Below are 16,309 nucleotides of genomic sequence, written 5' to 3' on the forward strand. Positions count from 1 at the left end.
ATGTTTTATCTTAATTTCTTTCCTGATCTCTACTGGGACAGGATGCTGTTTATGATTTGATTCAGCACAGTTTTTCTTATATTTTATCATGCAATCTGTGCAGCTTTGTCTTCATTATATGGATGATGGCTGATGCATTAACTCCCAGAAAGAATTTAGGGTCACCACAGTGCTCAGTTAGGGTTTCAGTGTTTGAGTTAAGGGTAAAAATCTACATAACTGAGTTTGTTCTGCAGAGAAAGCAGTGTCTTAAATACATCCAGAAAAGGACACAGCTTTTAGTTCAAAGCTTCAATAAAATAAAAAAATGAGAAGTTGATGGTTTGCTTATTAGTTTCTGTTAGTGGCTAATAATTTTCACTGAAAAAACCCAAAGTAAACTACTCTGCTGAACCAAAGAAGGGGCTGGGGTTAAGCTTTCTAAAATGATAAATAGAAACTTGTCTTTTTTTGAAATCCAGACTTACAGACTTTCAGATCCTTGGGAATCCAGAATAGTGTCTGAGGGGAAAAATGTTATTAAAATGTAAATTTGTTTAAATAGCTGTTTAAATAGTTTAAATCACAGTGTGCTATGATGCTGTAATTAGTTCTTGGATTAGATAGAATGGGTGCTCTGTAGGGAGAGGGTACACGTCTTGCAAATGTCTGTCCTAGGATGGTAACTTAAGAGGCATTTTTGCATCCATGAAACTGCAAAGACCTATTTTGACTACTGGCTCATCAAAGTGTTAAAGTGGTTCATGCAGTGCTTACCTCTCTCTAATGCTGAGTAACATTCTTCCCTAAATGTTTTCTTCTGTGTGTAGTGGAAAAGGCATACATTTGAGGTGGGAAGGAGAAATTGGAACAAAGACATGATTTTTTTTTTTTTTTTGTTTTCCTTGGGTATTTTGGTCTTTCTTAGGTCAAAACCTTTTATTTAATTTATTTCTCATAGTACTTTATATATCGCTGTGTACTGAACCCATTGAGAATGGCTGTTTCTGCTACATGTCATACTAATTGAGAAATCCCTTGGGAACATAAATGGCTACTCAGGATCATTTGAAACGTGCGCTTACGTCTTTTTCAATGTCTGCCCAACCTCTTGTTCCTCAGTTTTTCCCAAGTTTCAAGCAAGCTGTATTCTCCTGGTGACAGCATTCTCTACCAAGACAAGTTCAGACTTAAACTTTAATACTTTGTTATAGCTTGTCTTCAACTTTGAAATGTATAGTAACGTAAACTTTTTAAATACGTTACAGGTTACAAGGGCACAGAAGCAACGTCAGTATGCAATAAAGGATGTTGACTTTTGACTGACATAGTGCTCTCAACAGTAAAAAGATTTGATCATTCTGGTTTCCTTCTCTCTATTTAATGGGCTACTTATGGATCTGTGTTTGTTCTTTTCCTCAGATATTAGGATTAAAGAAGAGGAGCCTGATCCAGAAGAGTGGCAGCTCAGTGGTGATTCTACACTGAATACCAATGATCTAACGCATTTGAGAGTACAGGTTGTAGATGAGGAAGGGGACCAACCACATCAAGAGGGAAAAAGGCTGCGACGAGTAGCTTGTACATGTCCCAACTGCAAAGAAGGTGGTGGAAGGTATGTAATGTTCAGTGTCTTATAATGCGTGAAATGATGAAAACAAATAACGACTGCAGAAAAAAGGAGCCTTAGTTAACAGCAGTTGTCTGCAGTGAGAGAAAACTAGATGCTTATGCAAAAAAGCTTATGCAGTAAAGGACTGCCACCTTTACTTCTGGGTTTGCAGATGGACAGGCAGATTATTTCATCCTCTGGGAGTTACTTCATTGAGATTAATTGGAAAAATCTGGAGTTAGATGTCACCTAATACAAGTGAGGGAGATAGAACATTGCCCTAAATAATGCGAAAATGAAATATTTTAGAATATGCACATTTGTGATTGGCTTCCTATCATATGTCGAGGACGTGATTAAATCCTGTGTTCCTGCACTTCCTCACTGATTGAGCATTTTTTTCCACGATTTGATTGCTTTACAGTGTTACGAAAATACAGTTATCCTAGTTTTCTTATTTGCTGGCTTCCTAAGAAAACCAAGGTTTGTATCATAACTCTAAATACTGAATTTTGAACTGGTTGATTGTTTTCAGTTGAAGTTAGAGGAGGTTTAGCTAACAAAGAGGTACACTAAGTCCCAATTCTTATAAAATTTCAGGGCTGCATAGGAAGCCATGTTTTATTATTCTACATCTCATGAAAGTATTCTTCAGCTTTTTGTTATTATAAAGATTTTATTCTATTACAAAACACTACATTTTAAACATCTCTGTTATGGATATGAGAGGAAATAGGGATGATAGGCTGCCTTTTACAATGAAAATATTTAGGTGTGTTTGTGTTTGGTATAATTGTGCAGGGGCTTCTTCCCAGTACACTAAAATTTATCTATTTTGATAGTAGCTGCTTTTCTAAAATGGAAGTCTTTATTTATGTGAGAGCTATAGTGTAAATTGCCAAATTCTCTTTAAAGAGCCTGTCAGTGTGCTATGGCTCTAAGACTGCTAATACTACAGACTCAACATGTCTACTGTAAAGTCTCTTGTGGGATTTTGCTGTATGTTCTAGATATCTTCTTTGCAAACGTGGAGAGGTAATACCATAGGCAGCTATGCCAAGTACATGTTAAGTGGTTAAGACAAAAACCCATACATTTACGTCATAAATGAAGCTAGTGATAATATCTTCAGTTAAGATTATACAGCATCTTGGTCCATCATCTTCCTCATTCCTATGTGTATTTCACTGAAACCTGGCACAGATGTTTCTGAGCTCTTGGTGAACCCTGGCTCTGCCATGAAGATCTGCCCAAAGTACACCCTGGATTGAGATTTGCTTCAATCTGGGAGAAAACTGAAAATGTGATTTGCACTGTGGCTGTACTCTTAGGAAACACAGAGATTTCATACATTCCATCTTCTTGTGCTTTATTCCAAACTACAGTGGCTTTAATTTAGAGACATCTTTACTTTAAAATCCTCCTCTTTCTAAGAGGAGACCAGATCTTAAAGTCAAAGCCCAAGAGAGAAACTTCTTGAGAGATGGTTTTGATCAAGTCAGGAGAAGGGTGTGGTCTGATGGAAACTCAGATATGGGAATTTATAAAGCAGTTCAGATAATGAGCTAGAACAGTTTAGATAGGTGAGAATCTGAAATGCACTGTAGAGGAAGGACTGGACACATCAAATGTGCAGAGTAAGTAGGGAAAGTAGGACAGGAAGTCAGGATGTGAGAAGAATTAGAACTGGAATAGAAACAGGATAATGAGGGAGACAATGGTGGGGAAACAGAAAGAGTGTGAAAGTGCCTACAGTTGCTAGAGCAACTTTCCCACCAGAATGCAGAATTCCTTCAGAGCCTTAACAAAAAGCAGTAAGCCTACTTGGAGGAATACTTCTCTTCTCCTCTGATACACATTGGTCATGTTCCATAGCTGCTACAGTTACTTGTTTATCTTTAGTGCTGTAAATCTGAGTTTTGATTTGTCTTTCAAGTCTGCCGATGTCTTGCGGAGTTTCAGATAATAGGACATTTGCTTTTATAAATTTTTTCAGATAACGTTCACAATTCTTAAAATGATGTTACGGTTCCAAAATTAAAAACTTGGAAGTTGTCAAATGCTGCAGTTAAGATACACTGGGCAACTTTAATTTAATCCCTTGTGTATATGCATTATCATTCGGTTTCTAATTACATGACTGCATACTACTTTTTTCGTACAACCCCAGTGCCATTCAGTGGATGGGGTGGATGATGCACAGGGTTCGAATCGGTGCTGTGTAATGACTGGCATCTATTTCACCTACTGCAGAAACTGGAAAGCATTTAGGGAGCAAGATATGGGACTGCAGCAACAAGGCTCTGAAGTTTTAGAGGTGTTTGTCTGTTCACCTCATCTTTTCCACTGCAGAAGTATCAAGTTCTTTCCTGTAAACAAGTCAATTGAGCTGAATCGTTTACATCTACAGTACTCTAAGAAAAGAATGCTTCTGCTATGATGAACTTCACACCTCAAGCTGGTGGATGTTTGACAATTTTGGCCTTAATCTGTTTCTACCTTATATTTGGATGTATGAAATGATTGTACTAGTTCAAGTTGACTACACAGGAGTGTTGCAAGATGATAAATTCAGTAATGTTTGTGCATCGCTTAGACACTGAGTATTGTGAGTACCCATGATGAGGACAAAAAAACCCTGGGGAAATGAATAATTCTGTATTTAAGAGAGTACTTAAATAATATGTAACTAGTAGGACAAGAAAAGCACATTAAATCAGTATGAAAAAGCTGAGTAACATTTCACTCAGTGAATACTATCCCTTCTATGCACTGAAGGGGGTAGGAAGAGGTAAATTCATGGTTTCACATATGCAAGCTTCCTCATAATTTCATATTTTGTGTAGCCTTAGTTTTGGCATTTCTTTTCTGTTTTCTGGATGCAAAGGAGGATGAGGTGTTCTTGCTGGGTTTTATTGGGGTTTTTTGACTCTAGATACAGAATTAGACTACATCGCAGTCTTTAAAGGATTTCTATTTGCACCAGTCCTATGAACCACTGTTATCTTTACCTTACTTGGCAGGGAGGAAGGTAGGAAAGGAAGAGGATGATTTATTAGATATGTAAATTAAAACTTTGTAGCCTCAAGCTTATATAGTAAATGGAGGATAAGCAAGTGTGTGTATGTGGGGAAGGGGAGTGGGGGAGAGAGGTGGACCTCAAAGGATGACTCTGATCCCAAACAGACTGTATTAGGTTCCTGGCTAGGCTGTCTGAAGTTAGGTGGAAAGTTCATCCTTCTCTCAGTTATATCTGGAGGTTTCACCCTTCTCTCAGTTACATCTGAAATGACATTGAGATGTAACTACTACTGTCTGGATCTGTAGAGGAACAGTGCTTCTGAGTACCATTTCAGGTACTTAACTCTAAAATACATGTTCTTAAAGTGACTAATAAGTGTATGTTTTGCCCTTGAAATACTTGATGTTCCCCCTGGAAGTACTGCTGGACTGGAAGTCCAGTTTCTCAGTAGATGGTGTCTCCTGCTTAAATCATTGCATTCTGCATGGTTACTGAGAAACATGGTTTCCAGTCTTTATAAAGCTAAAATGTACTGTGAAAATACTTAAATATTAATTGGAAGACTCCAGTCAAGGAGTAGGCCTGAGTCATATCCTTTACTCAGTGATGATGGTTATTGGCCAGTGCAGCAAGAAAGGCCTCTCAGCATGATGTGTTAGGGCATGGTGCCAGCGTGTCACAGATGCAAAGCATCCAGACAGAATTTGGCTCGCATCCAGTCTGTTTAGAGCACACATGAAGCAAACATGCAGATGCCTATATGAAGCTGTGTAGAATAAATACACATAGTTACTCATTCACAGAAGTCTTGCGGATTTCATTCGGTGAATCTCTTCACTTTCATCTCACTTTGAACTTCGGAGTCTGTTAAGAAATTTTGTCACCAGTTAGATGAGGTGCTTAGAATTATGTGCTACACCACCTATGCACAGTAAGCTGACCAAGAGTTGAACCTTGGTTTCTTTCAGTCTAGACTAAAGGTGCAATTAAGCAACTTCAAGTGATAGACTTCAGAATCTTAAAATTATTCTAAGGGAATTTTTATGTGATTTCATGTCACTTGTGTCACAACTATGTACTGTATCATGCAAAGTTACAAAATATTTGTGCTGGTTATTGTGGAGGGGAAGGCTATAATATGTTTGGAGAAGATGTGAGGATGAAATACCAAATACATAAAAATACTCTATATACAGAAATGTATTCTCAAATACAGAAATACATTTTGTTATAATAAGCACAGGCTGAGCACATCTTAGGGTTACATGGAGTTGGACAGGCAATTAAAGACATAGGATAGTGGGATCCTGTGGAGAATTCTTTCAGTTCCCAAGACTGTGTAACGGAGAAGAGCCATGGGTGTTCCTTTACCTTGCACTGCAATTGCTGGATGCCTTGAGCTACCAAACAAGAGGACCTGAGGAAGAGCTGTCTACAACTGAGTCATTAGATGAAGGTGAAAGCAGAGCCTGAGAACTGTGGAACTGGTTGCAGTAAGGGAAAAGGAGGAACACAGAAAATTTCTTCCTTGGAATCTGGGGAGCTGTGTGTTTTGTGCTGATAGATGAATGCTACTGGAACTGTTACAGGTACAGTGAGTTTTCTGTGGTGGCCAAGACATCTGCAGAGGCTGAGAAACTAGAGAAGGAAGGGGGCAAGCTAAACGCATTTTGCTAAATGCTGTTGAGATTGGCTGAATGTTCAAAAACTTGCAGAGTATTGGGCTTTTGTGTAGGTGGTATAGTATGATGTTAAATGCCTGACATTACAGTTAATTTTGCTTTTAATCTTGGCTTGAGGGAAGGCCATGGAAGAGTGTGAACCTGACAGTTTAGATAATTTATGTGTGTAGTAAAGGTTACCAAAAATGGATGTTTTGGCTGAGGTAGGAGATGTAAAAAAGGCAATGTTTGTCTTGGTCCAAAGTAGTAATACTCTTTTGGGACATTTGAAAAAGGAAAATTAAGTCAGAAGTACTCTTGCCAAGATTAATTGTGATGAGAGAGCTCTAGATGTCAGGTCAGATGTCAGAGAATTTTTTGCATGTAATTTATAAACAAGTTGGATAAAACAGGTGAACTTTCTGTGAGGCTAAGGACTGAGTGGTGGCAATAAAACCAAAAAAATTAGATGGATCAGACAGAAGATCTCTTCTGTCACTATATCCATAGGCTCATATGAGTCTACTGCTACCACAGCAGGGTCAAAAAACTTCTGGACTCTACTACTGCTGTTGAATTTGTTCTGAAGTAAAAACCCCATTGTCAGGACAAACCAATTAGAGTGTGTGATAGTTTTTTCTTCCAAGACAAAATGACTAATGAAGCACTAAGAAGATCACTCTATATTGAGACTTTTCAGAAACATTTTTTAGGACTTAACTGAATTTTATCTCCTTCCTTTTCTGGACTGTCCAGAATGTTTTAGGTGCATATGTACTTAGGTTGGAATTCCCTTTAGGTGCTCTGAGTTTTTAGAGCGAGTTAATTTCTGTGCCTGTTTAGAAATGCTTGCTCCAAGGGCTAGCTCCTTAAAGTATATGTGCATTTTCCCCTGAACACTCGTTAGAGGTAAACCAGAATTGTTCTGAACACAGGAATGAGAATCTAGGTTTAATAGCTGCTTGGCAAATCCTTCAGCAACTGGACAATTAAGCAGAAGTTGAGCACCCAATTTAAGGAAAATAATTGCCCTGGGGAGGCAACTGGAAATTGTATAATCAGTCATGGAGGATGGAGTGCCCAAGACTGTGATTTCAGAATCCACTTAAGCTGTTCTAAGTTAACATTGCTGATGAATAAGGTGGCCTGATGCTTGGCTGCATTTTCCCATCTCCTCCCTTGTACCAGCATTTGCCACTCATACAGCTGCGTTGTCAGCCGGATCTGTTCCCTGGGGTGCCCCTTTCAGCAGCAGCAAACACTTAAATTGGCTAAAATCAATCATGATGCCCTGTGCTGGCCAGACTGATCTCTTTCTCTGGGTCTTCAGAGGCTCTTACCTCTGGTGATTTTATTTAAAAAAAAAAAAAAAAGAAAAAGAAAAAAAAGGTTAGGCTTTTTTTGTTGGATGCTTCCCCTGAATCAGCACCTGCCATTTTGGTGAGGCAGCATCTTAAAACAGGCATCAGGCTCAGTAGTCTGGATTATACTATCTGTGATCTGTGTGTTCATTTTGATGGATTTTTTTATTCCCTGAAATACCAAGGAATTAATTTAAATGTCAGCAAAATCGGTTGTTTCATTGCCACTCTTTTAGGGGAAATATCAGGTTAGTATTCTTGTCCTCCAACACCAAATGGTTTCTTAGGTTTCCCCAAGATGCCGGAATTCCCATCTGTTCTCTTCCTAGTTGCCAAAACCCCCAGTTTCCGTTTTGGCAGTTGTAGTCATTTGTGGTTTTCTTTGCCAAAACTGTCTTTGGTATGGTGGAAACTGGAACTGCGAGAAATTTAAAATATGGGCACTTCAGCATCAAAGTAATACAAGCTGCTGTAATGACTGTTATTTCCAGCTTCATATATGTGTATGCTTGCTAAAGAGTACACTTCTGTCTTTTAAATTTCATATGCTGTTGAATTTATAGGTTGTTGCAGAATCAGGATAGCATTATACAATTTAGTTCCAGCTTCTTATGGAGTGTACTGGATTCTGATTGTATTTGAAACAAAAATGGGAAGCTGCTGAGGTTTGTTTGCAGATCTGTTGGTATATGTAACCCCACTTATATGTATGACCCGTATTTAGGAGGAATATATTAAAAGGAAAAACTTTCTCTCTCTCTCTCTTTTTTTTTTTTTTTTTTTTTTTTTTTTAACAGAGGCTCCAACTTGGGAAAAAAGAAGCAACACATTTGTCACATACCAGGATGTGGCAAAGTATATGGGAAAACTTCACATTTGAGAGCTCATCTCCGCTGGCACTCTGGAGAGCGTCCATTTGTTTGTACTTGGATGTTCTGTGGCAAAAGGTTCACTCGCAGTGATGAGCTTCAGCGACACCGAAGAACACACACAGGTTTTCAGTCTTTGATTCTGGTGCATTTAACTAAAGACATGTCACAGAGAGGGCTTCAATAAATAACTTTTAAGAGGAGAACAGGTCTTGGATTGATTTCAATGTTGTGTGACTTTTCTAAAATTGGCTGATACTTAGAGCTGTGTAATACACTTTGGTTTCTTTGGCAGGTCAGTGGAGGAAAAATAGCCACATTTTTTGATTCAGAACTGACATTTAAGCTAATAATTAATATAGCTTAAGTAGAATACTTCGATTCAGGAATGCATTTAATTTGTTTGAACCAGATTAGAACTGTTGTTCCAGCTTAAAACTTCAATAGTTTTCTCTCATTTTAAAAAAGAAAAATAGGGGGCTAAATAGCCAAGAGATCAGAAGTCATTCACAAAATCAAGGAAGAGCATGTGATGGTGCACTGTTCTGCATCTTCTAGTTTCATGGTTAGACCACCTGTTTGGGAGTCCAGGTTCACGTCTCTCCTTTTGTGTAATACAAAGAAAAGAAAGTAGTCTAGACCTTCCACCTTTCCAAGGAGCGTTTTGTTTCAAATCTGTTGTCTATATTACCTATCTTCTTACAAACTAAACCCTTAATTACATTCTACAGGATGCTTAACTTCTAAAATTAGACTATTTGAAAAACCCAGTGACAATAGATTAATTTATATGCTTATCAGTATTTACATTACTTAGAAAAATGTCTTTGCAACGCCTGTGAAAAATATCTTGTTTTGTACCTAATGGTGTGTCTTTGTTAGATGTGTTGGATACTTGAACCCAGGCTGGGATGTTACAGTCTGTCTGGATGGACAGCCAGATGGGTTAAAAAAAAAAAAAGAGGCCAGTTGAATGATCCAGCTCAGAGGGTATTACTAGTGACTCCTAGTCTGCCTGTGTAGTAATAAAAAGTAGAGAATTGCAGGCATCTATTGTTTGACCTGTTTTAACATGTTTATCACTGACCTGGAGGAGGCAACAGAGTGCACTCTTCTTGGGTTTGCAGGTGGCACCAAACTGGGGTAACCAGTCAGTGCATTTGAGGGCAAGGCTGCTATTCAGAGGGACTGAGGCTGAAGGAACGGGCTGACAGGAACCTTATGAAATTCAGCAAGGATAAACACTTAAGTACTGCACCTGGCATGGAGTATGAACCCTTGCAGCAACACAGACTAAGCACTGAGAGTCAGGAAGCAGCTCTACTGAAAAGTACCTGGGAGTCTTGATAGACTTCCAGAACCATGAGCAGAAGCCAGCAGGCAAATATGGCCAGGGTGGTATCAACAGAAGCAGAGACGCTGTTTCGAGGGAAATGATTATCCCCTTCTTCTCAGCACTGGTTAGACTGCATCTAGAATATTGCATCTACTTTTCAGCCCCCAGTATAACAAAGACATTGATCAACAGGGATAAGTTCACTGAAGGGTGACCAAGATGATCAGGAAGCTGGAGCTGTATGAGGACAAGCTGTAGGAACTGAGCTTATTCAAAAGCTGCACGAAGAGAACAGTTAAGGGCAGGAGGGAGCTTAACAGCAACCCTCTAGTACCTGCAAGACCACCATTGAGAAGACAAAACCAGACTTTCCATGGTGGTGCATTGGTCGGATGATGAGAGACAACAGACGAGAGGTTCAGACAGATCCAAATAAAAACTTTTTTCATTGTGAGGACAGCCAGACACTGGAACAGGATTCCCAGAGAGTTTCTGCAGTCTCCATACTTGAAGTTTTTCAAGACCAAACTGGATAAATTCCTGAGGAACTAGGTCTGACCTCATAGCTGACCCTGCTTAGAGAGACATCAGACTAGAGTCCTCCAGGGGGACTTCAGACGTGAATTACCCTATGATCTTGCCCGTCAGTCTCAAGTGTGGTCCTGCAGGAGCTCATGTAGTCTTCCCTGTCCAGCATTTGCAACTTTTGTTTTCCTCTTAAGAGTTATTTATTGGTAATAATTGCAGTGAAAATTAGCAGCCTGAGGATATGAGATGGCAATATTCTTTAGCTTGCCTGAAAGATCTCCCCAAACATTGTGGGACACAGAAAAATAAATCAGTTCTCTTAAAGGATTTATAGGAGTGTATAGAAATTTATATGTAGTGTATAGTTTATAGATTTATAGGAGTGTGTAGAAATGTAACACACATGTTTATCGTGTTGGATTGCTTTTTTCTTCAGTATAGATGTTAGAATTCTGCCTCTTAAAGGCAGTAAGTTATCCCAGTTTTTTGTGTGCATGTGGTATTTTTAACCTTCTTGAAAACTTTTTTTTCTTATCTTCTGTGACAGGTGAGAAGAAATTTGTCTGTCCAGAATGTTCAAAACGCTTTATGAGAAGTGACCACCTTGCCAAACACATTAAAACACATCAGAATAAAAAAGGTATTCACTCTAGCAGTACAGTGCTGGCATCAGTAGAAGCAACACCTGATGATACTTTGATTACTGCAGGAGGAACAACACTTATCCTTGCAAATATTCAACAAGGTTCTGTTTCAGGAATAGGAACTGTTAATACATCTGGCACCAGCAATCAGGATATTCTTACCAACACTGAAATACCTTTACAGCTTGTCACAGTTTCGGGAAACGAGACAATGGAGTAAATATTACACAAGATACCTATTAATTGTGGTTATTTTTATACAGTAGTGAGAAGAATATTGTTCCTAAGTTCTTAGATATCTTTTTATTGATGTGCAAAAATTTTTGGATTGACAGTAACTTGGTTATACATGACACTGAAATGCCTTACTTTGTATGATATTCCATAGTATATTAAAATGGTAAAATTGCATGGGTTTTGTAGGTACTTTTGGAATCTAGAAGAGATGAAATTTTACCAAGTTATATTAAAAAAAAAAAGAATTTAATGATGGAAATGGTAGTCTAACCAAATGCATCAATCCTGTGTGGTTTAGTGTAAAAAAATGAGAACATGTTGGTATTTATCTATTGTAAGATAAAAGAAGTTGATGGGTGAAAAGAAATCATGTTATGATAAAAGAAATTTTGTAATTTTCTTGATGACTGGAATTTTTATTATGCATAACTGACAAATCAAGTTTCCAAGCAAATGTTACATAGTGTAGGCTTTACTTAGCTCATCAACTTGTCATTTTGAAGCTAATTATTTTAATTAGGTTAACTATGTACAATATTTTAAGCATTACTCTTGTAAGATTTTGAAAACTACATTTTAACATGGAACTCTAGGGATAGTCACCTTTTAAATCCTATTGAAAAGCCATGTTTAAGATTTAATTTGCCAAAACGATGTCTTGTTAATATTCTTTCAATAACCAAGGTGGGCAATATAACCAATGTTTAAAAAGCTTAAAATGTTAAAAAAAATAAGTATGTATAGGTTGAGGCATTTGGGTGGTAAGGCAAATGTTATAGTGAAGTATATCCCTTCTTTTGAACATTGGAGGACCAAAAATAAGGTGTATTGCGTCTCAGCAGTGATTTTTATCAGATCTTTTTCCAAAAACATCTGTCTGCCAGGGCCTTAAAAGCCATCGTGTAAATTACCAGTAAAATATAACATATGCAAATACAACAGAAAAATCACTTCCATATTGACAGTACTCCCAAACATATGGATATAGTCATAGTGAACTAGGGGTTTTATGAGGCTTTTATTTGTTTGTTGTTTAGTTTTTGGTTAGTCAATCTGCATTTAAATATCAGCCATCTTTCCTTTTTTGCTTCTTCCCTTAAAAATTGTATGTATCCAGTACATTTAACTGATAAACATATATGTTTTTTATTATGCTGAATTTTCTTTTTATTTTTTAATTACTGTTTATATTTTCAATTATAGAAAAATGTACAAAATGAAGTTATATAGCCAGTCTGTAAGTGCTATACCATTTTCAAAAAATGTACAACAATAATTACTGCAGTTCACCTATTTACAAACATTTGGAAATCTGTTCATTTGTTATTCTTAAAACCACCTCAAATTTAAAGGCTACCTTATTGTACGTTTAAAGTGTATTATAACAGTGTGGTAGTTAATAAAACACTATTTTTTTTTCTTTTGACTTGAGTTTACTGTACTTCTTGTTAACTAACAAGGTGTAATTTCATAATACATCTTGATTGCCTGAGGTGTTTTGTTATTTTGCACTGGATGGTGGGAAGTAGAAATTGTGTTTCTTTTCCCTGTGGGCAAGATATATATGTGGTAATATCCCACCTTGCTCTCAAAAAACCCCATTTATATGTGCACAGGCATGCATGTGCTATATACTGTGTTGGTGTAGTGGTAATTTTTTTGGCCTTATGCTGAGCAGGGCACGGAGGAAACATAGGCCCTATCATATAGAATATGAAAATAAAGTTGCATTTAAGTCCTGTGATACTTGCATGCCACAATACAGATGGTCTTGATAGGAAACTGGATAAAAGGGATGTTTTAGATGGAGTAAGAAAGACCAGTGAGAATTGTTGAGATTAAAGAGTGACGGTTGTATACGATATTCTAATGAAAGTGAAAAGCTTTTATTTGTGAAGTTTAAAGTCTTGGAGTGTCAAATGGCCAGAGGACAGACCAGGATAATTTACGATAAGCCAGGTAGATTTTAGCTTAGAAAAGAGAAAACTGGAAAAAGTCAAGGGAAGATTTTCCATGTTTGCAGTTTAATGGAAAAAACATTAATGCAAATCTTTTGAGATCCAGAGCACCAGGAATTGACAGGTAAGAAAAAAGGGAGTTAAGTCACCATCAGATTAATCTTCTACTTAAAATAAGAGAGTGAAATTGGTTGGGAAGTCACAAGAGCAGCCGCTTGGAGGGAAGACAGTACTGCTTAGACTTGCACTGTTCCATGGATATTGTCAGTATTTTAACATACTCTTGAATCCGTTTCCTTTAGACAGGTAGTTCACAGAGTGTGTTAGTGTAAATTACTTTGATTTCTAATACTTGGGTTCTGTTTCTCATCTCTAGCTATTTGTTTTTATTTATATTTATTTATTATATTTATTAGCGCATTATTTTAAGAGGGAGGGAAGAGGGCTACTTTCTTAATGAAACTGCTTTTCAAAGTTTTCAAAGGAACAATACATGCATCTGTAGATTAAGGTGTTTTGGTGCCAAAGGTTTTGATGCCTCGTTGCTGAAGATGAGATTATTTTGAACTTTAATGTTCAGTACTGGTTAATTAATGTTTAGGCTTTTTTTTTAAAGGATATTTTTGTTAAGAAGCTTCAGAAGGTAGAAGTTTTGGAAGAAAGTAACTTTGGAAATGTATAGGAAAAAGTCTGATGGAAAGCCTGCAGTCTAAGGGCTGTCTGCCTAAAGGCTCACAGCCATAGCATTTCTGTTATTTGGGAACGCTGCTGCATGTGTTCACGTTGCGTGACAGTGATTTTTGAAAGATCTCTGTTCACCTCCAGGGCAAAGGTTCACAAGCCCAGGTATTAGATCTTTGGTATATCTAGGACTGTTGCTACTTCATGGCTTACTTTTGTGGTCACTGCAGCAGCTCATACGATACAAAGACAAAACTGTGCATTCTGTAGAAGGCTTTCTGAGTTTTATGTGGGAATCAGTTCTTCAAGGGTTGCTTGATGTGCCTCTTGCTTGTTATAATCTGTAGCATTTTACACATTTATTTTGACATTGGGCTTCCTTGCTTGTATGGTTTCGTGCTGTGGTAGCCATTAGATCCTTGGGTGGTTGGCATCTCTTGCAGTCTGATGTAATCACTAATTAAGAAGACCTTAAAACTGGTTCTGCAAGAGAGCATGAGCTTCAATGCAGCCCATGTTACCAGTTTTAACAGCCAGGGTACTTATTTTCAGTAAGTACAAGGCCTGTATGTATACTTGCTATAATCTAAGTGTTCTTGGGATGATTTGTGAATGAACTAATGGTTTGATCTCTGCAAGTTAAAAGCTACTTACTACCCATTCTTGCAGAGAACAAGAGGTTTTAATCATCGCTGCTTAGGAGGCCAAGGGGCAATATGACTAAGGAGAATGATACAATCACTGAAACACTTGTGAGGAGCAGGATTTCTGGTTTGAAGATACAGATTTTCCTCTGGGAAGAGACTCCATAGAGCTCCTCTTTCAGCTTGTCTGAACAAGAAATATCAGGCTTTGGTTTGAGGCATTTTGAGATGCTGGAATCGGTAAGATAAGCCTTCCCGAAGGCTTTAGGAAAGCTCTGATATGTTCTCTAACAAGTTGTTCTGGGCGTTGGGGAATGAGGGAATGGAGCTAATAGTTGCCTGTCAAGTGGTTCTTAGTTCTTTTAAGTTAAATAACTAATGAGCAGGTGGCTGTCTTTCCTCTAGCTTTTTACTACCGCCATTACCACCAGAAGTGTGGAGCAGGCACTGTAGAACAGGGAAGAAGAAGCTGACGCGGCTGACTCAGATCTTATCTGGCAGGTGATATTTTCTATAAAAAGACCACCTCCCTTTGATGCTCCAGAATTGCTGTTCCTTACTACTTCAGTGTATTCTGGTACATTGTTCCTATAGTCCGTGTCTGTTGGACGTCTGCTAGAATTTTAGTCAGATGTGTAGGTGCTTTATGCAGTCTCAAGTATTGCTCCAAATGTAATTTATCACAAGAACCTGCAACCACACCTCTTCCTGGCAGGGAAACAGTGGTCTGTGGGAGCCTTCCACCCCTCTTGTCCAGGTATGTTGGTCCTTCACAATTCCTGAGATGTCCAGTAGGCCACAGACATAAAACAACAACAGCAGCAACAACACCCTCAAAAAAAACCAAAAGAAACCCCACCACCACCCCACCACCCCCCAAAAAAAATATTCTTGAGTGTGATTTTGGGGTATTGCAGCAGTCCAAAGTTTCAGGTTGTCCCTTTGCTTAGAATTGTGCTGCATGCCTTTTTTTGCAGTGTGCCTTTGTGCTTGGAAAATAACTATAAAATTTGTACATAATTTAATTTTTAGATACACAATACGTGATGTTCTGTGATGTATATAGTATTTACATACATTAAACTGTATCTGTTGTATGGGGAGATAATATGTTATTTGAAGATTCTTCATTTTCACCTAGAATCCAGAAATGTTCTTGCCAGTGAAAACCTACCCTTCACATCAGTGGTAAGTCTCCGCTACCTCCAACAGTCATAGCTAGCTGCAAAGTATGTATAGTATCCCATAGTTTGGTGGTCATTGGGACCTCAAATTGCCCAAAGTTTAATGTTTGCATATTTTGAAATTAAGGAAAACATAAAACAAAGGTAGTAAGTTATAATACACAGCTCTGCTTTGAGCACCCAGCAGAGAAAGACCCTGTGCTACCCTTAGTGTTTCTACTAGACAAGAATTACATCTGTTTTCCACAGTGGTGGTTTGCATCAGTTATTCTGTGCTCTAGTTTCTGAAAGATAGTTTTGAAAGGAAACATTTTGTACAAGGGCTTGTACGTATGTTTCCTTCTTTAACCTTGAAAGTAAGGAAAGAAGAGTAATTTCTGACTCAAACCAGAGTCTCTGCCTAACTCCAGAGCTCACTTTTGCATCTTGACACTGACCAAGCCCCTGGCCAGACAAGTTGGTACACATTCTCAAGCCCTATCATTGCTGAGTAGGCAGAAGTATGCTCTGAAAATTACCTGTAAGGAAATAACCTTCCCTCCTCTGCTATGCTTTCTCTTTAGATGAAAAGTCTGATTACACAGATTTTGAAA

General features: G+C 38.0%; 1 protein-coding gene across 5 annotated transcripts in view; it reads left to right on the forward strand.

The window, feature by feature from the left end:
- The window catches only part of SP3 (Sp3 transcription factor), a 36,991-nt gene extending 24,316 nt beyond the window's left edge, over positions 1-12,675 (forward strand). For all 5 annotated transcript variants that reach the window (XM_056350437.1, XM_056350439.1, XM_056350438.1 and 2 more), the window contains 3 exons: positions 1,402-1,594; positions 8,433-8,629; positions 10,916-12,675. In XM_056350437.1, coding sequence (XP_056206412.1) covers positions 1,402-1,594; positions 8,433-8,629; positions 10,916-11,232 — 707 coding nt within the window. In that variant the 3' untranslated portion in view covers positions 11,233-12,675. The remainder of the gene's footprint in view (positions 1-1,401; positions 1,595-8,432; positions 8,630-10,915) is intronic.
- The last annotated feature ends 3,634 nt before the right edge of the window (positions 12,676-16,309 follow it).

The sequence above is a fragment of the Falco biarmicus genome, chromosome 8, assembly GCF_023638135.1.
Source record: "Falco biarmicus isolate bFalBia1 chromosome 8, bFalBia1.pri, whole genome shotgun sequence".
In the NCBI taxonomy this organism is placed as follows: Eukaryota; Metazoa; Chordata; class Aves; order Falconiformes; family Falconidae; genus Falco; species Falco biarmicus.